This window comes from Juglans microcarpa x Juglans regia, chromosome 4S (assembly GCF_004785595.1).
Source record: "Juglans microcarpa x Juglans regia isolate MS1-56 chromosome 4S, Jm3101_v1.0, whole genome shotgun sequence".
Taxonomy (NCBI): Eukaryota; Viridiplantae; Streptophyta; class Magnoliopsida; order Fagales; family Juglandaceae; genus Juglans; species Juglans microcarpa x Juglans regia.
The window spans coordinates 22,041,240-22,066,051 of record NC_054601.1 but is presented as its reverse complement, the minus strand read 5'-3'; the positions used below and the strand labels follow the sequence as shown (position 1 = coordinate 22,066,051).

The 24,812-nt window shown below is 36.2% G+C and overlaps 2 protein-coding genes, 1 long non-coding RNA gene and 1 other non-coding gene across 4 annotated transcripts; 2 read left to right on the top strand and 2 right to left on the bottom strand.

Annotated features, from left to right (window-relative positions):
* Positions 1–1,662: 1,662 nt before the first annotated feature.
* On the bottom strand, positions 1,663–1,735 carry TRNAA-CGC. Its single transcript has one exon. It is a non-coding gene; the product is annotated as a tRNA-Ala (tRNA).
* A 1,299-nt stretch (positions 1,736–3,034) lies between these two features.
* On the top strand, positions 3,035–7,655 carry LOC121263461 (putative U-box domain-containing protein 50). The gene is given in 9 exon segments (XM_041166362.1): positions 3,035–3,392; positions 3,482–3,594; positions 3,705–3,832; positions 3,971–4,403; positions 4,870–5,010; positions 5,108–5,647; positions 6,459–6,825; positions 6,828–7,171; positions 7,392–7,655. Coding segments are annotated over 9 exon segments (2,436 nt in total). The 5' UTR covers positions 3,035–3,229; the 3' UTR covers positions 7,599–7,655.
* A 223-nt stretch (positions 7,656–7,878) lies between these two features.
* LOC121263453 (nucleobase-ascorbate transporter 11-like) lies at positions 7,879–15,203 on the bottom strand. The gene is made up of 10 exons (XM_041166353.1): positions 14,204–15,203; positions 13,804–13,901; positions 13,552–13,722; positions 13,062–13,162; positions 12,603–12,738; positions 12,356–12,406; positions 10,956–11,243; positions 10,364–10,598; positions 9,758–10,038; positions 7,879–8,460 (listed from the first exon to the last, which is right to left on the bottom strand). Exons 1-10 carry the CDS (start codon positions 14,865–14,867, stop codon positions 8,239–8,241), a joined length of 2,247 nt encoding a protein of 748 aa, XP_041022287.1. The 5' UTR covers positions 14,868–15,203; the 3' UTR covers positions 7,879–8,238.
* A 2,201-nt stretch (positions 15,204–17,404) lies between these two features.
* On the top strand, positions 17,405–23,105 carry LOC121263442. Its single transcript, XR_005940260.1, has 3 exons — positions 17,405–17,565; positions 21,782–21,792; positions 23,095–23,105. It is a non-coding gene; the product is annotated as an uncharacterized LOC121263442 (long non-coding RNA).
* The last annotated feature ends 1,707 nt before the right edge of the window (positions 23,106–24,812 follow it).

The window sequence follows — 24,812 nt, the reverse complement described above, 5'->3', positions numbered from 1 at the left end:
CAATCGAAGTCAAAAGATATTTGGACCTCTGACCCCAGTCGGAGGCCAGAGGTGAGCATTCTGACTCCGTCAGAATCAGAACCCACTCCTATTTCTTCGTAACTTTTTCATAATCAAGTTTACTTTTTCTCAAATGTACTGTAGGAGATTTGCACGCCCTAAACATATAGCAATATTCTTGATTTTTTTATTAAACAAGTCTCCCACTTAATTTTTTGCAAAGAAATTATTATTATTTTTTTATTTTTCACCGTTTAAATTCTGAAAACATCGTAAAGAAATTAGATCTTTTCTATGATTTTTGAATTTTTATAAATAATTCTTCAATTTTAATGTTTCTTAATTTTGTTTTTTAAATTAAGTTTTACATTTTTTTAACTTTTTATAATTTTTTTTTTTTTTTATAATCTTTAGATTTCTTAATTTGCTTATCAAGCATGATAGTTATGTCAATTTTCTTATAAAGGGGTAATTGCAAGTTTTTTATAGTACTAGAGATGTGACTCTAGGCTACGTTTAGATGTTGAGCTGAGCTCAGATATTTATGAATAGTAGTGAGTTGAGTAGTACAGAGACTTATGTGGGGCCAATCTAAACTGAGTTTAAAGTGTGTTTGAATGTTAATATGAGTTTAGTACTTTTTATGAGAAGTTGAAAAAAATTGTGGATCACACGTATAAAGATTTGTTAAGTTAAAAAATATTATAGGTCTCACATGTATGGAGATTTTGAGTTGAGATGAGTTTAGTAATTTGAGAGTTGGGTGTTTGAGTGTTAGACTCAGGTTAAAATTCGACTGAGTTTAGCTGAGTTTTGTAACCAAACGTAGCCTAAAACATAATAGTTTAGGTTCAGTGGCAATTTAGAAAATAATTTTAAGAATATTCCGAAGTTTTATATTAAAATAATTTTGGATATAATTTTAGGATATATAAGTCTCGTACACTCTGTTTGAAAAAAGGTGGAGTCCATCATTAAAAAATGACTTTCATGTGAGTTGCATTTTTACTCATTATTTTTAAAGGGAGTGTTCGAAACTTACACACTTCATACTGCGAATATAATTTGTCTTTGGGCAATGCTACTCTGTCGCCCAGCATTTACCACTGGGCGTGCCGTGCCGTGCCGCCCAGTCTGTTTTTTTTTTTTTTTTTCTTTTCACAGTTTTTAATACATTTTTATTTTTTTAAAAAATAAAAAAATACACCAATACACTTAAAATCACTTCCTTAATCACTAAGTAAAAATAAAATTAAAAAAAAATGACCAGCAGTAAAAGAAAGTGGGCAAAGAAGCTTTTCCCTTTGTCTTTATATTAATTGGTTCGATTATCTTAGGCATCGTTTGTTTTCAGAAAACATCTTATCTCATTTCACCTAATCATTACAACTTTCCCAACTTCCAATACAAAATAAAATAAACAATTCAATTTTTTCAAATTCTAAAATAAAAATAATATTAAAATATATATTCTAACAATATTTTATTCAACTTTTTAACTTTAATCTCAACTCATCTTATCTTATCTCTGAAAACAAATGAGTCCTTAATTTTAAATTCGAAATTCTTACTGCTAATAACTCATACATAAGTTACGAGTCTTAGACTCTTATTAAGCTTGAGGTGCAGATTTGTTCGTGCGCTAAAAAAGCCAAAAAGAGTTGGAGGTGCGGGGAATCGAACCCCGTGCCTCTCGCATGCGAAGCGAGCGCTCTACCATATGAGCTACACCCCCACGCCAATGTCTCTTGTGCACTTTTTTTACTCAACCTCTTAAAGTGCGTTATTTTTTATTTTCTGAATAATATAGTAATCCAAAATAGCTAAAAAGGCATAAAAACAACCTGCTCCCGAGTTCCCCGTCATAGACCGTGGATCTTGCATCAATCTAAAATGCTCCCCACATCTTTGACAATCGAATGCTCCTAATTTTAAGACTAAATCAATTCATAATTTATTTTCTCATTATTCCATGATATAACATTAGATGAAAAGTTCACAAGTAAAATATAATAAATAATTTTTACTAATCTAATGTCATATCATGAGATGATGAGTAATATTATTCTAATTTTAATAATGGATTTAATCTTCTCTCGATTCTCTTTCACTTTGCTTTAAGTCTTAAAATATATAAGTCTCGCACAATTTATGTTAAATCTGACTCACTTGAAAAAATTATCTTTCAATAACATATTTCAATTTTTTCCAAAATGAGTAGCGAAATTTACATAATTTAAGATTATAACTAACATTGCTATATATAATGACAAAAGAGAAATGATATTTATAATCATAAAGTACGCAAGTGCCATATACTTCTTTTAAAAAAGTTAAATAAATATAAAATTTATATAAAAAAATTAAATTTTAATAATGAATCGTAACTCTACTCTTTTTAAAAAGATATACGATAGTTACACGATCTATCTAACATTTTCTCATATTATATATATAGTTGCGTAAAAGCAAAATCACATTGATCTGTTGTCAAAATTTGTTAAATATCAATTCAAGTGTGAACAGTAACTCCTTAACAGTCTTAAATAGCTGCTCCAAATATTAAGCTTATCTCCAAATATCAAACTTGTCTCTAAAATATCAAGCTTATCTCTTACAGTTTATTTAATTGTCTGTTTTTATCCTGAAGCTTTTCTTATAAAATGAGATCATTTGTAAATGAAATAGTGTATGAGAAATACATAGAAGATGATCATTTATAGAGATAGAGATAATCTTGTTAGAATTTATATATTTTATACAAATATTTTGAAATCTACTGTTTTTACTACGGTGGATGTACGTAAATTATCGAATCACTTACCTATTATTTTTATCTTGTGTTTGGATGTGATTTTGGGTGGTTTTGGTACAACAAAATTCACGGACAAAGCGCGGAATGCAAAACACATTTCGTATAAAGCAAATACAAGCGACGAGGAACCAACCTCTCTCCATGCCCGCTAAGCCGAAAAGGAAGTCCAAGCCTGGCCGTCCTTGATGGTCTTTGAAATCCTCGAAATCTCCATGGAAAAAGAACGCAGTCCAACGGCAGCCTTCTCTCGGACTTTTTGACGGAATTTTCACACGGAATCTTCCAACACCCTTCGCCTTTCAATTCGCTTACCTGTAAGCGGGACTTGGAGTCCGTTTATGTTGTTGAATTTCCCCGGAATTTATTCGACTCAATGTATAACAGAGTTGATTGAATTCTAGCTTGTGGTAGACGATGGATGCTGAAGCGGAGAAAGTCTATGTTGCAGTCGGAAATGATATCGAAGATGGATTTAGGACCTTGGAGTGGACGCTTAGAAAATGGAATTCTCAACAAATCTCCGTCGTCGTTCTCCATGTAACTGCCAACGTCTACCCAGATTTTGTTTACACACCATGTGAGATTACTCGGGATTTGTTTCAGTTTTCTTTGCGTTTGTGAATTGGTCTGAGATTAACTCTTGTTAGTTTCATGTTTCCGTTTCAGTTGGGAAACTACCTGCAAGTGTTGTATCCGAGGAGAAACTAGAAATTCTTCAGAAATATGAACGAGAAAAGATTGAGAAGTTGCTTTCCAATTATATAAATTTCTGCGGCAAGGTTTCATTCTTTTTTGCTTCTCTGATAGCTTGCTGGGATTTCGGATGTTTTTGCTATAAAAAAAAATTTACAATCTTTAACGGTTTTCAGAATTTTCCTTTCGTTCATAGGTGAAGTGTGAGATATTGAAAGTCGAGAAACATGATGAACCCATACAGAGGCTCATCCTAGATTTGATTTTTCGCCTCCAAATAACCAAATTAGTCATGGGGTTCACATTCATGAAGTCCTCGTCGTGGTATGCATTTCTGATTTCAATTTCATGTTTTTATGTTTTGGATATTGCTTGCTGAATTTGCTTTATTTTTTATATGCCATTTTTGATTGACCAATCTCTGTTTTTTTTTTTTTTTCCTTTCTGGTTTAACTTCAATAGGAAATCGAAGGGCATGATTAGTGGGTCGTTTTTCATTCATCAGCACAAGCCGGATTTTTGCGAGTTTTACATAATTTGTGGAGGAAAGCAGGTGCTCCTTAGAGGACAAAAAGATCAGGAAGAAATCATGGAGGACGAACAAGGAGGTACGGTTGCAAGAATGAGAAATAAGTCTTCTCTCAAAAGTTGGGTAGGGAGATTGATGTTCTCCGATCAAACAAATCCCCCAGAAAGAAATTCTCGCTACTCACCTACTTCATCATCAAATTTGGAACCACCCAGTTCACAAAATCAGTGGGAGATTCATGTCCAAGAAATTGAGAGTTATTTCCAGCAGCTGTTGTCTTCAGATTTGGATGCAGATGATCCTGCCCAGGAGAATGAGAGATTCCAAGCTAGCCCAGCAGAATCTGAGAACACTGATTCCACCATGGTAACTAAAATATCATAGATATTTTTTCTTTCGCAATTTGTGGCTGTATTTAATACTGTTCATTCAGCTGCAAGTACTGTTTTTGTTTCGATTCGGACTAGGGAGTAGGTTTATGAAAATGATGTTTTTGGTCACCAAGTCCATTTTCACTTTCTGGATTTACTATTCATAAATACTATTTACTCTCACATCTATAAATTTTTTACAGTGGATGCTTTTCATAAAATATGGAGATATTTTTCGAAGTGTGGAGTGATAAATAGAATTTCTCCCCTTTTAAACCGACGATTATCCTTATTTTTACTTGGGTTACTCTGCCGGCAGTGTGACAGTGATGGTATACGTGGGTGTGTTTCGAGCGGACCAAGGCCATTTTCCATGTTCTGTCTCTTTCTAGTTGTCAGTTTCGATACCATTTCATAGTTGCATTGATTCTTTACTAAATATATATTGGCATTTTTATCAGAGTCCCGAAGAAAAAATCGAATCTCTAAGGAGTAAAATTAGTCAAGTCCAGCAGGAAGTTGAGTTGAAGAGAAAAGAAGCCAAGGACAACCTTGGAAGGCATGCAAAAGCTGAACGGGTCCTTTCTTTATGCATCCCACGGGTAATACAAGCTCTTAGTTGCTATATTTTGAGTGCTTGATTTATCTTGGTTTCTCAGAAAAAACCATGAATCTGCCTGTCCTTTCATTTTGATGCAGGCTGAAGAACTTGAAGCTTGGATAAAAGAGGAGGTTAAGAATCGATCAGAGTTGGAGAAAAGATTAGACGCAGAAAAGGAACACATGAACGAAGTAATAATCGACATTGAAGAAAGCAAGAAGAGGCTAAGTTCCATGATACAGCTCCAAACCGAGCTCTCGAACAAGCTGCAGATTTCCACATTGGCAAAGTCACAAGCCGAGGCCCAGCTGGAAAAGGCAGTGGTGACGAGGGCAGAGATGGTGAAGGAAATCGAGGAATTTCGGAGACAAAGAGATGTGTTCAACAGAAGGATCGAGTTTTGCAAAGAAAAAGATGCCATTGGAATGGTTTCAAAGCTTAATGGAGTGAGCTGTGGTTACAGAGAGTACACGTCCGAGGAGATCAGATTAGCAACGGATAACTTTTCGGAGAGTAAGAGATTGAAATCTGGAGGGGACTGGACGAATGTGTATAGAGGGCGTATGAAGCATGGCACAGTTGCAATCAAGCTGCTGAGTTCGAGCTGTGAGCTATTCGATGCAGCTTTCCAAGCTAAGGTACTATTTAACGTGTCTTTATACTTTTCACATGAAAAATATAAAACATGCAAATCTAGAATTCACATGAAAAATCACATATTTCTTTTATGGTGGACCTCATTTCTTTTCAAAAAGAGATTTGCACACTCTAGTGTTTCTATGCATGAAAATACATTATAAAAAAATGAGAAATTTAAACTAATAACGTTATATATTCTTAAAATTAATTAATTTCAGCCAATGGCCCTGTGCTTGAGTGGCATTTGCCCACATCTCTCTTGAGGGATACTCGGAGAGAAATGTTTTAGTTATAAAAAGATTTTATAAAAGTATACTCACAAATTAACATGATTTATTGATTTGGTACGTCAAATTATAAAATTACTTTTATTATAAAATAAATATAACATATTATATGAAGTCACGTTAATTTCTGAACTTTCATTACTTGTAAGAATAGTTGACCCATCCATTTGGTCTGGGTTTTATCTGGTTGAGTCATATTCACAACTATCTTATGGTTGTCATAAAAGTCAGATATATAATATTCTCTGGCTGAGAGAAAGAAAATTAAAGCATTAATAGAAAAAAAACACACAAAAAAAAAATCAATGAGCATGCGATTACAAGAGATATAAGGGATGGGTCTACAATATATAATCTAAAACAGAATAAATAGATGAAAAAAAACTTATATAAATATTTTCTTATAGGGTTGACCTTAGAAGAGAGGAGGATATTGTGTTAATTTGCTGAAATATTCCAATTCCCATAGTGTTTTATTTATTTATGGGTTTGACTGAACATTAAAGACTCCCTGTTTGTGTAGGTGGATCTACTAGGCCATCTTAGACACCCGCATTTGGTAGCAATGGTTGGCCTGTGCACAGAGTTAAAATGCCTTGTGTTTGAATACATGCACAATGGCAACTTAAGGGACATCTTATCTCCCTCCGGCAGAAGCTCTAGGAGAAGAAATAATCAGGTACTTCAATGGCATGACCGGATCCGCATTGCGATCCAGGTTTGCTCGGGCCTGGGCTTCCTCCATACGGCACAGCCCAAGCCCATGATTCATGGACACCTCGCCCCCTCTAACATACTCCTTGATTACCATCATGTGGCAAAGATTAGTGGTTATGGGCTCTCACAAGCCCATAATGAATGCGAGAAGTGGTTGGACATTCGGGCTTTTGGGCCATAATGCTACATCTTCTCACTGGGAGAAATTGGGCTGAATTAGTTGAGGAAACGCCGACAACGGAAAGGGCAGCCTCGGCCCAGTTTCTGGATGAGATGGTCGTAGATTGGCCGTTGGGTGTGGCGGAGGAGTTTGCAGGCTTAGCAACGAGGTGCTTGTCCGTTAACCGTGAGCTCGAGACAGACCTAAGCATTACAAGGGTAATGGAACAGCTAAATAAGATTAAGAACAAGGCAAATGATGTAATGGAAAGAGGAGAATCTGAGGCAGTGATGAATGGAGGTGTTGATGAAGCAGATCCATACGATGCTCCCAAAGTTTTCCTCTGCCCCATTTATCAGGTTTTTGCCCTCCTAACCATTTTGGACTTTTTTTCAAATCAATTTCATCAGAAAACAGAAAAATAGGCTTAGAAGTTGAGATGAAGTTTGGGCCTATTCTCGGCCCAAGTTTGATGCATGGGACCTTCTCAAATATCTACTTCAATAGTAGAGAAAATGTTCAAATCCCCTTAATTTATAATTTTTTTTAATAAAATAAATAAATATATTTTTGGTGTAGGATATAATGAAGAACCCACACGTGGCAGCAGATGGATTTTCGTATGAGCTAGAAGCCATAGAGGAATGGCTGGCAACGGGGCACAATACTTCACCAATGACAAACTTGCGACTCAAGCACACACAGCTCACACCTAATCACACCCTACGTTCACTCATTCAGGATTGGCAAAGTAAAAGATCAACAACTGCCTTCCGACTACACTAATTTCTTTTGTATTTGTACCAAACAAAGAGTAAATCAAGTTCTCTCTCTTTTTCTTTTCTGGGTTCCCTCTTGTAATGGGATTTGTAGTCTCTCGATATGCAAGTCTTACGCACTTTTTTGAAAAAAAGTGAGTAAATCTGAAATTCACGTAAAAAAATTATTTTTTTTAACGGTGAATCGCAGAACTTGCACACCCTAAAATTGTATCTAGCATTACTAAAAGCAAAAAAAATTCAAGAATTGATGGATAATGTTACATCAATGCAGTAAGATGGAACTATAGTATATAACAATTTTATTTTAAAACAAGGATAGAACACAACATAGAGAAATCCTGATAAACTTCCCAAATATAGAACTCGCTGGCTCTTTGAAAAGAGTGTTTTGATTGTTGATACAATTTGCAGCGAATCCTGTTTGTTTGTGTCAATTACAACAGCATTTGACAAGAAGCGAAACTTCAGATTACCTGTAGGAAGAAGACAATGATATGTATATAGAGCTATCTTATATCTTGGTTTCTGCCGTACTACCATCTCCAAACATTACTGCTTCCCCAACCCCAAAGAAAAATCCAGGGAGTGTTCTCCAAGCAGAGATATTTCCTAGGTACTTGATTGATAATTCTATTGTGTGCCAATCACACCCCCAAACACTTTCCCCAGCAAAAACACTTGGCAACTTTTCTTGGAAGGGCATAGTCTGAGAGAAATGAGGGGTCGGTTGCAATTTCTTCAGCCCGTGACCATATATATACCCCCCTTTCTTGTCGGCTGCCGGGGACGGTGTTGTCCAATACTAATGCCACCAACAGTGTCACCACCATGTTCATAGACATAAGTGCGTTTAATGCAAAATCAAGCTGAAACATATCCAATGAGGAAGATGATGGATCAGCTCTTCTTTCTCATCAGGAGCGGGAAACAAAAAAATAAATGAATGCTTAGCACAAAACTCTCTCTCTCTCTCTCTCTCTCTCTCTCTCTCTCTCTCTCTCTTCCTCTCCCTCTCCCTCTGTGTGTTTCTTCCACAAAAACCATTGTTTTGTCACATATATAGAATCCTTTGCATGCATAGTAGAAGTCTTCTATTAAAACGAGGATTTGTTTTTGGTTAAAAGCAATTAGATCGTTAGGGGAAAAAAAACCTCCTTGTGGCACTTTCCCATTCTACCCGGGCAATCCAATATCAAGTTGGCATAAAAGTTTTTCCTATTTATGGGACATTATACTTGATGTTAGTACTTTGAAACTAATGAACTTATTTATTTAACATAACTCTAGGATTTCACAGATGGCTTTCATTCATATAATCATTTTAAGGGTCATAAATAAATAAGCTTACTCGATAAGCTATTCGAGATCAATACAACCAAACTCAAATCTGGCTTGGTTTGTTTATCAAATGAGTCATTCCTGAACAGAAAATTATGACAGATTATTGATTAATACAAGCTGTATAAAACTAAATCCAACTTTATAATCTCGTATAACTTGGTATTTATTTATTTTTTATAATTTAACTGTAGAATATCTTAAATACATCAAAACATAAAGGGAAAACATAGTCCTAAGACAAGACATCATGCTTAAACTCTTATGAATATAATCATTCATATCTATATATATGGACTGTCAACACAATATCCACACTTTAGACATTGCAAGATTGACTTGCGAGATAGATTTAAAACTAAATTCTCTTGCAAATCTAATCAAGCCATTTAGCTAGTGTGGAGGTGCATTCTCCATACCGGCTTGCAAGTTGGACTCATATATAAACTACATAAATTATCACAAAAAAAATAGAGTTGGTTTGTTAAAATTTGTCGATAAAGTTATAATATATAATATAATAAAACTACTTTGTCAAAATTAGTTAGCTAGTGAACAAGTTTGAACTTCAACGAACCATTTGTAACATAAAATATAAACTTGGCAATGAGATCAAATTTGACTCATGTTCAAATAAAAATTAAATGAATAGGGTTTGACCACACACTACTTGTTCGAAGATGTGTTGTTTACACCGCTAATCACACTCTGAAGATAATTTTTTCTCTTTTTCTTTTTGAAGGGTAAGCTGACTCAATTGGCTACACTCTAAATGCCGAGCATTATAGTTCCATTAGAACCAAAAAAGGAAAAAGAGCAACTTACATGTTTACTGCCAGTGTGGATTGGTCCATTTGAAGCTGCTGCATAAGGAACAAAATAACTTGGCAGTATCAAGCTGGATTCAGGTTGATACTGTTGGAAATAGGCAGGGATAGATAAACCAAGAAACAATGACACACCAACTATTGTAATGTTTCTAAAACTTGCTGTCTGGCTATATTGCAAAGTCGATAGACCCAAGGCCACAATAAGGGCCCACATGAAGCACAGTACGGAAGCAGCCAATGCCTGTGGTATAGAGGCAAGAAGTGCACCCACTTTTCCTACCAAATACAAGTGAAGAGATCAATGCAATTAATCCAAATTAAAATACAACAGAAAGTAATCACGGAGAAATGATAATAAGCAAGGTAAATTTGTTGACACAGGATAAAAAAAAAATCCAATCTGGATATGGAGACTCTTATACTTTATCTCAGCTATCAAACCTGACAGATTGGCTTGGATGTGTTCAGGTCTCTCCTGATTATGGTCTAAGCCACACATTTATATACATATCATGCCAATCTTTAGGCCTCATGAGGATGTACCTGTGGAAGGATTTCAGCCTCAATCATGGGTTTTTTTTATAAGTTTATGATGCCTTACCTACAAACGAGAAGAGGATCAAGAAAACTGCCCCAACTTCCACCACCCTTCTACTTGCCACCTTTGTTATGTCTATTGTATGAACATTTTCGGTCAAGGTCGATGACCCAGTTCCAGAGCCCCAAAGTCCAGCCAATATGCTACAGAAGCCCTCAATTGCAATTCCTCTACTTACGATTCCTGGAGTGGGAGGCTTTGAATTAACTTGCAGAGATGCAGAGTGATATGTTCCAACCTGGTTTGGTTTGTTGCACCATTTGCATCAGTGTATTAAAAATAATTCCATCTCTATGTTTATTTAGTGCCCTATAAAGAAATATTTCCTAAACATAAGAATGGAGACTTTGCATCCTCTATTTTTCTACTTTCTTCAGTAAATGAAGTCACATGAGTTTCATCACATCAGGAAGTCATGCATCATTAGACACTTCCAAATTCCCCTACAAGAGATGGATTTCAATTGTAGCACTATTATAGAATGGTAAGATACCCGTACTATAGCTGAGACTGTTATAATTGCAGAAAAAATGCCCTTTTCCCCATCAACCCCAAAGAAATAAATTTGTGTGCACTTGAATTGTAAACTACTCACCGAATCCACTGATGCGACCAGTGAAACTATAATCATGATCATGGAAGTCCTTAAATGGAAAATGGGGATACCCCACTGAAAAGGGTAGGGAATTCTGACCCACGCAGCATCTCTCCATGCATTTGAAACATCAGTTCTGCAATGCTTCATGGTGTATGCATGCTTTCTACACGCATCGATTAAGATGTTGGAACTGGGTATATCTGGGCTGCAGCCTTTGTAATTGTATGCTCCACCAGCTGTCAAAAAGAATGCATATGTCCATATAAGCATAATGCTCAGTGGAACCTGCAATGTTTGGTATAGTTCGGTAAGATTAACTGAGTAATAACCATGATCACCAAAAACACATTTGCCTCATCAACTAAAAAAATAATAGAAAAGAAGTACATGACTTTTACGAAAGGCTTCTATTGGAGGCATGAATTGTTTAGGTTTCAGCACTGCATTTAAAATCATCATCATGATGTGGACCACAATCTTTAGGTAGAATGCGTTGTGCCATAGCAGGTTACTTTCATTCGCTTGATGTAGCTAGAACCATAGTAGGCAACCATCTAAGACTAAAGCCTTATCCAGAAATTGTACTAGAGCCAGAGTCACTCAATTTTTGAAAGCAATCCCTATTTACAGGATTTACATTTCTACATTTTGTTGAGAAACAGAGAAAGTACTACTTCAGTCTACAATTCCTATTCCTTTCATGCCTAGAAAACTCAATTAATAAAACGATCTAATATAAGAGTCTCAGTCAACATTCAATGGGATGCATGGAAGGAAAGACCATGCTGTGGCAGTTTTAACCTGGTTTATTTGGACAAGAAAAAATATAACAATGTTCTTATTAAAATTGTCCCGATCTGGTTTGAGTATATCTTCTAGACCTCAATGCCCAACCCATTAAAAAAGAAAAAACTCACAAATTTACTTCTTTGTTTGTCATTATAGTTTATTACAACTGCATACACTTAATTCTACTCTTAGTTGGGGCAAGGCACACCTAATTACTAAGTCACCGATTCCTATTTCTTTCATGCTAAGGAAACTCGATTAAGATCAATCTAAAATGGGAATTTTAGTCAACCTTCAACAGGATACATGAGAAGAAAGGCCATGCTCATGGCAGTTCTAAACTCTACAACTAAAATTGTCCTGTTCGGCTGAATTGTATCTCCCAGGACCATGAATGGACGATGGAGGTCAAGACTTCATTTTTCAATACTTTCCTCCTTTGGACAGCTTCTATAGACTTCAATGAGCCTAACTTCCATGATTTTCTTGTATATTTTTCTCTTTATAGATTTTTTGCACATGGATTGCTTATTTTGCTTTTAAATGAGACTTTTATTACTTATTAAAAATATCTCCTACCTTGCCATGATAAAAGGTAAGAAGCATACCGCATAAATCCGAAATATACGGTTCCCAAATATGGATATTCCACGAAGGTACTGAAAAGAGTAAAAGTGCAACAGTAAGTCGTTTGAATACTTTGCAAATACCATTTAAATCAATTAAGAAGAAAAAAACACCTCTTCTACATTATAATCACTATCTGTAACAAATCTAAGGTAGAACTCCGTAATATATAGGCCTACTTAGAAATGAAACACCTAAATTCATAATAACTGCTTGAAAATCACTTACCAGGGCAAATACAAGAAGCAAGAGTATCTGTGGAATGCTGATTTCCACACAACTACCAGCTTGTGGAAACCCATAGCTAAAAAAGGCTAGACCTACTGCAGCAACAGTTGGTGCGACTACAATTGGGTTAATCAACCTGCAAGTATTCTTATTTATATGAATAATTTGGCAGCTTTCCTTTTCCAAATTTTCTATTTACTTCGATCACATGGAATCATTAGAACTAAGAATGTACTGAGATATTTGCCAAATTGCCCATGTGAAAAGGAAGTTGAACATGATAGAAACTACATCTTAAAAGGTGTATTACGTTCTCATTAGTGCAGTATGACAGAACTCAAGAGTGGCAGAACTGATGCAATCAAGAAAGTGGATTATTTTTCACAATACTTTTTAAAAATGTTTTTAAACAAGCATCAAATTTTGGGACAGTGACAACGAAGATGCCCTTTGATTTACCTTAAAAGAAGGGACATCAAACCACTGAACCCCAAAATGCTCTGAAATATTGAACCAACAATTATTGCCCCTTGCAGTTCCCTCATTATGTGCCTGAATTTCTGCAGTAAATGATACATTGAAACTAAAGGATGACTGTCATCCAAATGGAAAACATAGACATCCATTAATCTGATTCTTTGACTTGCAAATAAGCTTGCTATTATAAGAAAAAAAATATATATATATATATATATCATCAATGTATTTACAACATGCTTCAACAGAAAAATCATCTCGGTGATGCCTAGTTAGTTATTCAATCCAACTAGAAAGGTTTTCATCATCACAAGTGCCCTGGAAATTTTTGTCCTAAACCTCGTGGGAAGTAAAAATGTCTTATAAACGCCAAACTTCTATCTGGAATTAAAAATGATCAGGGTGTTCCTTGCAAAGCTATAAAAGCTTACAGCTGATTGAATGAAACGTTTAATGGTTCTTATGAACTTACATGTTCTGTAAGATTTCGATACTCCCGAGCATTCATGACTACTAACGCTGGGGCCAGATATACAAATGAGCTCCCTTGAACTAAAGGAAGTCGGGTTCCAAAGTAGGAGTTTAGTATTGTAGTAATACCAGAAACCAGCAGCATCGTTGAAATCACAGTAGCAGTATCCTTCTGTCATGGTTTATGCAGACATAAGTACCATCGACCTATTAAATTGAGGAATAGACATTAAAGGAACAGTAACATGCTTACATCCGTTCCGCCCATGGCCGGTACAATTATCAAGGGGATGAATATTAGTGAACCAGCCAAAGATAAATAGTGCTGCAGGCCATAATATACCGACGGTGCTGCAATTAAATAACCGGATTAGAAGCAGAAAATGGTACTCAATTCTAGCAAGTCACTCCAGAAGATTCAAGTACCCCAACTCAAGTCTTCCAAAGATGTCAAACGGAAGAGAACAGTTTTCTGGCTACATAAAGAAGAATACACACTCATGCACGCACGCGCGCACACATACACGGATATATATATATATATAGAGAGAGAGAGAGAGAGAGTCCATTAGCCTTACTCCAAAACTTCGTTGTAATCTATATACAACCATTTCATCCCAAAAGAAACACATCAAGTTAGTGAAAATACGAACCAAAACCAGGATTCTCTCTGATCCCATAATTCATTCCCGAAAGCCTTTGCCACCCTCCTTGAGAAAGTTCTTCACCATAAGGAACATCAATTTTCTCATCTCTTTCAGATACACCATCCTCTTTCTTTGGCTCAGCCGCTGGAGCAACTTCCGGGACTTCGTTTCTGTGCCCATTCTCATTCCCATTCGCAATTCCATGCGCATTCCCATTCCGACTCCCACTTGCATTCAGACCAACTTTCCTCTCATCGACTTTAGTCTCGTCCCTAGTCCTCCTCCTCTGATTCTCATTCTTCCCAGTTCCATCCCTCTCATTCTTCACCACAGGTTCGATTTCAATCCCTCGGTTGGGCCTGGTCCGGCCCAGAACCGGATCGATCTCTATTTTCGGCGACGTCCCGCCGTTTCCAGATTCAAGGCCCTTCTCCAAATCAAACAAAGCACTATCATTCTTTTCACTGGCACTAGTCTCAGTGCCCCCAGAATAACCAGAGACAAAGCCAGTCCTCTTGGCCCAAGATCTCAGTTCTTTGGGGTTGTGATCGATTCTTGGTACAAACGGCTCCACCTTTGGATTTGGAAGCACAGAGCCAAGTCTAGTCGTACCACCACCCTTCACTCTCTCGACCTTACCAAGGGAGTCTGAGCTCGACCCAGGTTCCATTTGAATTATTCCTCAAATGGGTACCAGCTTTCCAGGAAAATCAACCAGAGGAGCAAAGAATTAAACCCACTTCGTCCCTTACAAGAGAACAGAGCTAAAACATAAAAAAGAAATTAAAAAACAGGGGAAAAAAAGTTCTTTGAAAGAGTGAAAGAGACAGATCAGAGTAGAAGCAAAGCAAACACAGGGGATTGGATAGTAAAGGTGTCAATGAGAGGCATTATTACATTTTATGATTTGGCAACTGCCAATGGCAGCTGGTGGGAGGGGAACTGTGCGAGTGAATGAGAGTAACTTCTTGAGGTATCTTTTCAATATTTTCTCGTCTTTTACACCTTACTACCGTTCGCCATGCCAGAATTTTATGTTCATCCTCTTTCTCAAGGACTTTTATCCTTATCTTTTACTTTCCGTACTCCTTGGAGTCTTCTGAGTGGAAATGTATAGAATGGGCTTTCTTACATTTTAAGATGATCTCGTGGCAGATAGCATGAGTGTGTGTGCATGAAAAGTGGAAAAGACAATCTATTAGGGATTAAGTAGGGAGTGGACTTGCATGGTTAGCACACGTTATAATAATAATACCATGGAAGTTTATAAATCATGCGTCCAAGAGAATTGACAGAGGAAAAATAGATTAATGTTATAAACAGTAATGTGTTGGGTCGGTATTGTGCATTCATTTTTAAAAGAAATGAGATTTATTATTAAAATATTAATTTTTTTTATATAAATCTTATATTTATTTATGTTAAGATATAAAATAAATAATAAAATTTATATTTTTTCATCCGTTTAAACTTTTAGAACAAATAATAATTTCACATGATAGTAAAGTAAAGATCTTGAGTTTAAACCATGTCTCTATATTCTATCTCGTTTAATTAAATATTTTATGTATTGGACTTACTTATTGAGAAAGAATCTGATCTACACGTGAAGAGAATGATAAGATAGAAAATAAATAATAAAATTTACAACTATAACTATATATTAAAAAAAGTCTTAGAGTTAGTTTGACTCTGGGCTGTTTAGCTTTAAAAAAATGCAGTGAATATTTTTTAATATCATTGTTGGATCAGGGCTCCATGCAAATTATTCAGGTCAAGAATAGTTAGAAATGGATAAGATGGTTGGTGGGTAGTTTTTTATTGCATGTGTTAGTACTAGTATATATTAAGCTGAGAGAGAAGTATGTAGCTTTTAATATTTAAGAGGTTGTTCATTTGTGTACATTTAGTAGGAAAATCACATTTTCACCTCTATGTCCCTACTCTCTCTATGCAACTCCCCGTGGTTTACCGACTTGATTTACCTCCTTCGGCGAGAATTCACCTGGTGTTTCACATTTCTTACCTCAAGCAAAAACTTAGGAACCAAATCCAACTAATTCCTACACTTCTACCAGTGGACAAAAATGGGGAAATACAATTGGAACCAAAGCTCATGGTGGACAGACGCCTCATTTGTAGGGAAAACCGATCGATAACGAAAGTGCTAGTCAAGTGGTCAGGGACAACCTCGGATGACAATACTTGGGAGACTCTTTGGAAGATGAAGGAACTTTACCCACACCATATGGGCAAGATTCTTTAAGGGAAGGGGATTGTTATGTTCCTGACCAAGACAATGTCGTTTGGGAGGAAGATATTGGGGACTTAAGTGAATGCAACGTTTTGGATGCAAAATGGAGGAATAAAAGGGTAGCTTACAACACTGTCAGTTTGGATGGGACTTCTAGAAGTAGTAGATCAACAATTCGTTATACCAGAATCCATCAACGTTGGTTTGAGGACTGACTGAGTTTCCATTCTATCTTTCCTTTCGGTTATTGTGATTTCTGCTAGTTTTTTCTTTATCTTTTTTGTAATTGGAGGGAATTGTTTTGTTCCTAGAATATAAGTACTGGAAAAATAGATGAAAAAAGTTCTGAAAAATATCTAGTAGAACTTTGAACACTGGAGGTAGGATTGCCTTGAATCAATCACAATCGTATGACAGTATATTTTCTATTCTCCTCTTTTGTGATTCTCTAAAATTACGGAACCATTATTCTCATTGTCACTAGAAAGTTGCTTATACAACCAAACATCGTCGTCCTTGTCTTCATTTTCCACAAGCCATCGTCCTTTACTGTGTATCTCCGTCATTAAGTCCTGGTCTTGAAGTGGTTTGTTTTTTCTTATCCCCATCGTTGATTTGTGAAAAATCTTAAATGAGAAAACATACTTGAAAAGTGAGGCATACCAACTAGGAAGATTATCAGTAATATGTGCGCCTTTATCAGCGAACCAGACAAAGGAAAAAAAGCATCAACAAGGAACTTGACTATCTTATATATGGAGATTGTGAGGCCCATTTTGTGAGTCTGGACTAGTGCGCGAAAGGCCCAGCCTTTTCTTGGATGTATTTCGGAACGGCGCCATTTTGGGTAAGCATTTCCTTTTTCCTCAGCTCCCTGATTCCTTCTCCTTCTCCCTCTCTTTCTCTTTCGGTTTCTTTTCTTTTCTGGGTTTCCCTCATTCAAACGTCTCTCTCTCACACACGTTACCCACTTCCCTTCCCGTTTCCATCTCTTATTTTCGTTGGGTCAGTGCTTGAGTCCGAAGGTAATGCCTAGCATTTTCTCCATTTCGTTCTCCTCCCATTCGGTTTTTCCCTCATAATCAGTTTCTCTCTCTCGCGTCCCTCCATTGTTGTAGATTTTGGGCGTCTCTCTCTCTCTCTCTCTCTCTCTCTCTCGCGTACCTCTATTTCTGCAGTTGGATTTTCCTCTTCAGACGCGGCTCTTCCTCTTCCTTTCCACTTAGTGATCTTTTGCCTACAGGTATCTCTTTCTCCCTCTCTTTTATTCTTCATTTAAGACCCTGAACTTCAACCCTCTTAGCCGACCCTCTCTTTCTCATCACTTGCAGATTTGTTGTTGCTTGTGGTTTTTAGTATTGCGTTTCCGTGGGTCCTCGGATTTGTTTTCCGTGTAACCGTTGAAGCCATCACTGGAGAAGTTAGCTTTCGCGGGTAGGCCATTCTCGTTCTTGGTTTCTTACGCATGCACACACACTTTCACTTCAAGTCAGTTTTATTTCACTACAATGAAATATTTGAAATATGTAGTTCGTGAGTTATCAGACATTTTTATGTGTAAGCAAACACCTTGTGTTGGAATAGTCTTAGAGTTTTGGATTATTTTGGGTTGGACGTACAATAAACCAAATGGATACTAGGGCTTGAGTAGTGGTTGTTTTTGTACTATTCGGGTCTTTATACGACCGTTGGAGTGGAGGTTAAATTATTTGGAGTTACATTATTGTTGTTTTGGTTGAGTTGTTGGTGATTGCTTGGAGCTAGGGGCCATTGAATTGGAGTTGATATGTTGATTATTTGTGTTTGACGTTGACTTTGGTGGGGGTATAGGTCAATATCAAAATTAGTATATAGTGTTTTGGGTTAAAGTGCAGGCTGTCCAGATTATTATATGGTTGTTTTAGTGAGTTGTTTTTGCTATAATATGGTTTAAGATTATGGGTTTTAATTATTTAGATAGAAGTTGTGTCAATTATCTTTTAACACTCAGTGTATATTTATTTTCTATCAATAGGTGACGAGATTTTTAGAGGTCGAATTCAAGGCATAGATAATACGCTGTAGGAGTCAGGTAAGCGGGGTTCCTATGTTTGGTTTTATACAAGTTAATAAGACTAAGGTTGACTTTATGAAACTTGCATATTTGTGATATAATGGGAACTTGGGAAAATAAATATCAACATCGGTCACTTATTTGCAGTATTCATGACATCTGTGTGAAAAAAGAAAAATATTTTTTGACATGCATTGTGTAGACATGAGCTAATTTCTGTCATGTGGTCTCTAAAATCTGAAAAAATAGTGATATTGAGAATCTGAAAAATTGTGCATTTATTTAGAAAGATGTTCTGGCTTTTGTTTTTAGTTCGTGTAAACTATCTGATTCTGTTTTGGTACTCTATATTATTTTGATATAACATTTGAAAACCTTTGGCATGGTGTACTGATTTTTGTATATGACTCTATCTCTGTTTTGCTCTGTTATGCTATGCTCTGTTTGGGTTGGTATCAACTTCTTTGTCTCTAAGTGCACCCACTTTGAAAACAAAGTAGTTTTATTGTGGTCTTTTCTGTATACACACTAGGGGCTCCGAGAAGAATAAAGGAAAGATTCACCTCTGTCTTTGCCTGGTTTGGCCACCGGGGTTAACACAACCATACCACAGGGGTGAAACATGGTCTCTGCTCTATGTGATGCTCTGTTTTGATGTGATGATGATACTCAGTTTATGTTATGCCAAAGTATTACGGGTTTTATTTGTCTTAAAACCATCGCTCTATTACTTTGGAAAACATGTTTTGTTCTGCATGAAAACTCTGTAAAATATTTTGTTCTGCATACTACACTTTGTAAATGCTCATGTTTGTACGCTAGCATATGTCCTCTGCTTACTGAGTTGTTGATAACTCACCCCTATCTTCATAATGTTTTCAGATGATGTGGAGATTCCAACTGAGGACCTGGATTAGATTGGTGAGCATGATTAAGCTGATGAGATGATGTTAAAAGAAGGGATTATGATGTCCTTTAGTTTTAATGACTCTTAGATTTAATTATATATTGGGTTTAGTAAGATTTATGAAATTATCAGTTTGATTTGTTATGACTATCAGGAGATTGTGGACTGCTTAGTTTATTTTTGATGAGGTAATGACTTTATGGAGTTTTCAAGGTCTTTATTTAGAAGACATGAGATTGAGTTTTGTTAGTAAAGTGTTTTTTGGAGATTTACTTTTAGTTGTGTTGGGAAACATATTTATTAGTGACAGGTAGTAATTCTCTAAGCCACTCGGGTTTGGGGCATTACAGAGATGGTTTTGCCCTACTGCTTTTCCACCCAATTTGTATAAAGTTGAAAAAACTTTTGACACTATTATAGATTGATGCCATCCAACTTATGTAAAGTTGTAGCTTTTGATCTCTAATTATTATTTTCTTTAATTTTAATTTTTAAAGGCCACCCTTGAAAGAGAAGGTGAGGTTCTGGGGTGAGAGAGGGTAACGGAAGAATGGGAGAGAGGGTCAGACAAGAGAAAACCTGTGTTGTGCATCATTAGCTGAGAGGCTTCGAGAGTTACAGTGTAACAGTTCATGGGTTTTGGATTTCTGGGCCTTATTTTGTTTCAAATGGCAGGGGCAACCTCAATGAAGGGAAGCTGCACTAAAGAACAAAAGTGAGAAAGTGGGCTACAGGCTTGGGCTTCCAAGCAAGGCTATTGGATTGGAGACCTAGTATATTTTAGTTACTACAGTGGGCTTAGGTCCCAGTAGTGTAATGATGTAAAGGGCTTCTTTTTATTTCCTTATTGTGCTTATATTTTTTGTATAAGCATTGTACTGGCTATCTTAGAAAAAGCGAGCTCAGGAATTGCATGAGCTTTGTATTGGTTATCTCATATCAAGAAAGAATGAATCACTTGCTCAACAGATTATGCAAATGGGATTTCCACACAAGTTGGGGACAATGGTCCTCATAACGAATGAAGGAAAAGTATAGTAGTGAGTTAATTGGTTATTTGAAGGTGGTGAAGAAGTAGAAAAACATTTGGATTAAAACCTTGTAATAGTGGTTTGGCATTTAAATTTGGATTAATCTGAAATATGACATAATTATATAATATTGTATATGAAGAGATATTGCAAATATTAAAAGATATGAAAATATTACAAATTCATTGGTAGTTAGAATAAATATTTGAAATGAATAAAAAATATTAAAAAAAGAATATTTAAATGATATCAAAATAAAGAAATAAGTTGGTATATGACATATTGTAAAAATCAATATGTAAAATAAAATAAAAAATAGATTTTGTTAATATATTTTAAAGAATAGGATAAAAGAACCATCGGAAATACTTTTACATTTTAAAATGATCTCATGGCAGATAGCACGAGTGTGTGCACATGAAAAGTGGAAAAGACAATCGATTAGGGGTTAGGTAGGGTGAGGACTTGCATGGTTAGCACACATTATGATAATAATACCATTGAAGTTTATAAATCAGGGGTCCCAAGAGAATTGACAGAGGAAAAATAGATCAAGCAGTAATGTGTTAGGTAAGTATTATGCATTCTTTTTAAAAAGAGTGAGATTGATTATTAAAAAAATTAATTTTTTTATATGAATCTTATATTTATTCATGTTAAGATATAAAATAAATAATAAAATCTACATATTTCTATTAGTTTAAACTAAGAAATAGATAAGATGATTGGTGGGTAATTTTATTGCATGTGTAAGTACTAGTATATATTAAGCTGAGAGAGAAGTATGTTGCTTTCAATATTTAGGAGTCTATTCTTTGTGTACATTTAGTAGGAAAATCACATTTCCACCTCCATGTCCCTACTCTTTCTGTGCGACTCCTCCTGGTTTACCGACTTGATTTACCTCCCTTGGCCAGGATTCACCTAGTGTTTCACGTTTCTTGTCTCAAGCAAAAACTTAGGAACCAAATCCAGCCAATTCCTACACTTCCACCAGTAGACAAAAATGGAAAAAAACAATCGGAACCAAAGCTCATAGTGGACAAACGCCTCATTTGCTGATAAAATTGACTGGTAACGGAAGTGCTAGTCAAGTGGTTAGGGACAACCTCAGATGATAATACTTGGGAGACTCTTTGGAAGATGAAGGAACTTTACCCACACCTTGAGGGCAAGGTTATTTAAGGAAATGAGATTGTTATGTTCCTGGCCGAGACGATGTCTTTTGGGAGGAAGATAGTGGGGACTTAAGTGAACACAGTGTTTTGGATACAGAATGGAGGAATAAAAGGGAAACTTAAAACACGATCATTTTGGATGGGACTTCTAGAAGCAATAGATCAGCAGTTTGTTATACCAGAATCCCTTAACGTTGGTCTGAGGACTGACAGAATTTCCATTCTATCTTTCCTTTCGGTTATTGTGATTTCTGCTAGTTTTGTCTTTATTTTTTTTGTAATTGAAGGGACTTGTTTTGTTCCTAAAATATAAGTATTGGAAAAATAAACAAAAAGGTTATGAAAAATATCTAGTAGAACTTTGAACATTGGAGGTAGGATTGCCTCGAATCAATCTCAATCGTATGACAATATATTTTCTATTCTTCTCTTTTGTGATTCTCTAAATTTACGGAACCATTGTTCTCATTGTCACTGGAAAGTTGCTTACACAACCAAACGTCGTCGTCCCTGTGTCTCACAACCCACACGCCGTCGAGTCCCTGTCTTCATTTTCCACAAGCCATCATCCTCTACTGTGTATCTTCATTGTTGAGTCCCGGTCTTGAAGTGGTTTGTTTTTTCTTATCCCCGTCGTTGATTTGTGAAAAATCTGAAATGAGAAAAAATACTTGAAAAGTGAGGCATACCAACTAGGAAGATTACCAGTAAGATGTGTGCCTTTATCAGCGAACTAGACAAAGGGAAAAAGCATCAACAAGAAACTTTGACTATCTTATATACGGAGATGGTTTTGCCCTACTGCTTTTCCATCCAATTTGTGTAAAGCTGAAGAAACTTTTGACACTAATATAGACTGATGCCATCCAAATTATGTAAAGTTGTAGCTTTTGATCTCTATTTTTTTTTCTTTAATTTTAATTTTTAAAGACCACCCTTGGGAGAGAAGGTGAGGTTCTGGGGTGAGAGAGGGTAACAGAAGAGTGGAAGAGGGTCAAACAAGAGAAAACCTGTGTTTTGCATCATTGGCTGAAAGGGTCACAGCTTCGAGGGTAACAATTCATGGGTCTTGGACTCCTGGGCCTTATTTTGTTTCAAATGGCAGGGGCAACCTCGATGAAGGGAAGCTGCACTGAAGAATGAAAGTGAGGAAGTGGGCTACAATCTTGGGCTTCCAAGCAGGGCTATTGGATTGGAGACCTAGTATATTTTAGTTACTACAATGGGCTTAGGCCCCAATAGTGTAATGATGTAAAGGGCTTCTTTTTATTTCTTTATTGTGCTTATGTTAGTTGTTTAAACTATGGTCGGCCCACGAGGCCTAGTAGCTGGGAAGCCTTGATCCTTAAGGGAATTCCTACATATAGTTGTGGGAAACTAATAGAATTTTTATTTTCAAATTTATCCTTCTTCTTCCTCTCTCTTATTGCGGAGGTTCTCACCCTCGAAGTGAGATTATTCATTTAATCCTTAGGGGTGTATTCCATTGGCATGTTCGTCAAGGGTCTTGGGAGAAAATGTGAGGTTCTGGAGTCGCGAGTCTTGTGGGAGAGAGGGTCAAACAAGAGAAATCATGTGTTGTGCGGTTTAGTTTCAATCAAATAAGATGACTACGTGGCATCCTCCTATGGGAAGGCGTTATCTGGTATTTAATACCACATCCTATGGAAGGATTTTCTCTTAGAAAAAGTATTACCATCAGCCCACTGTTTGGGATCATCCAAAACACACCATAGTGAAATGACCAAAAACACCCCCAACAAAACCCACTTCCCTCTCATTTCAAATTTTATTTTTATTTTCTCTCCCTAAACCCGTGTCGCCCAAGGGTTCCCCCCCCCCCCCCTCACCCATCCTTGGGCAAAGATCCTTGAGGCAGAGAGAAACGGTCGGTGTGGGCAGTCGGTGTGGGCTGGGGAAGGAAGGTATGGCCGAGGGGTGGACGTTCAGCATGCTCATGGGCGGCGACACGCGGCTGTAGGTGGCGGAATGTGCGCCGTGACGTGGGTGCGTGGGGTTGGGCTATGGGCGGGCGGGCATGCGGAGGAGCTACGGGCCTCGGGGTGGGGGAGGAGGACGAGCTCGGTGGTGGTGGTGGTCGATCGGTGGCTGCGGTGGGAGAACGAATCGATGGCGACGACGGATGTGGGCTGCGACGGGGACACAGCTAAGAAGAGAGAAACGGGAAGGAGAAGGGGGGGAACGGGTGAGCTAGTTTTCAAAAAGAAAAAGAAAAAAAATGGTTAAATTGTGACACATAAGGTGTGCTACGGATCAACTGTGAATAATGACTGATCTGCAGCATTACTCTTTCTCTTAATACGTATTGAATTTCTATCTCAATTTATCATATTTTTCTTTTGTTAATTTAAATTTTTGTAATTTTAATAGTTGACACAATCAACTTGAATTTAATTATATATGTAAAGAAAAATAATTTATAGAATATTAAAATAGACAAGTTTCATGCAAGTTTTTATAAAAAAAAATAGACCCTATCTTAAAAAAATATAAAAATAAATTATTTTTTATTATTGAGATCTATTTTTTACAAAGAATTTGTACAAAACTTTTCTATTTAATACTTATACCTAGCATTACTCATATATAAAATTATAAATATGGATACCATTTTGCTTATTTATACACAATCCCAATCACTTTCGAAAAAGTGATGTCTCCTCATAATAGGATTAGAGTGAAATAATATTTTGTGCTAGTAAAGCTTCCTTCATTACTTTAGACCATCTTCTGATTCATTAACAATTCATTAAATTGAAATGGCCCCTTTTGGTTTTAATCATTACTTCTCCATTAACCCCACTTGATTTTCTCAAATATGAAGGATGAAGAAAGCAATCGTGTCCAAAAAAGAAAAAGTAATTCAATCACAATCGTCGATTTGATTTTAACTACATTATCAACATCTAGATAGATATAAAAAACAGACTTTTTAAATATTTATAATCTTGCTTTAAAATAATATTGATGGCAGAAATGTGCATCCATAGCTAGATGAAATAAATAATAAAAAAAAATTACAAAAAATGAATCATACTGAAATTTTACTTAATTACATTTTGGACCGAGAAGTCTCACTACAAATATGTATGAAGAATTTTATACATCAGTCACTATTCACTTTCACACCTTACACTTATAATTTTTTTTATAAGATGTAGAGATATTTTT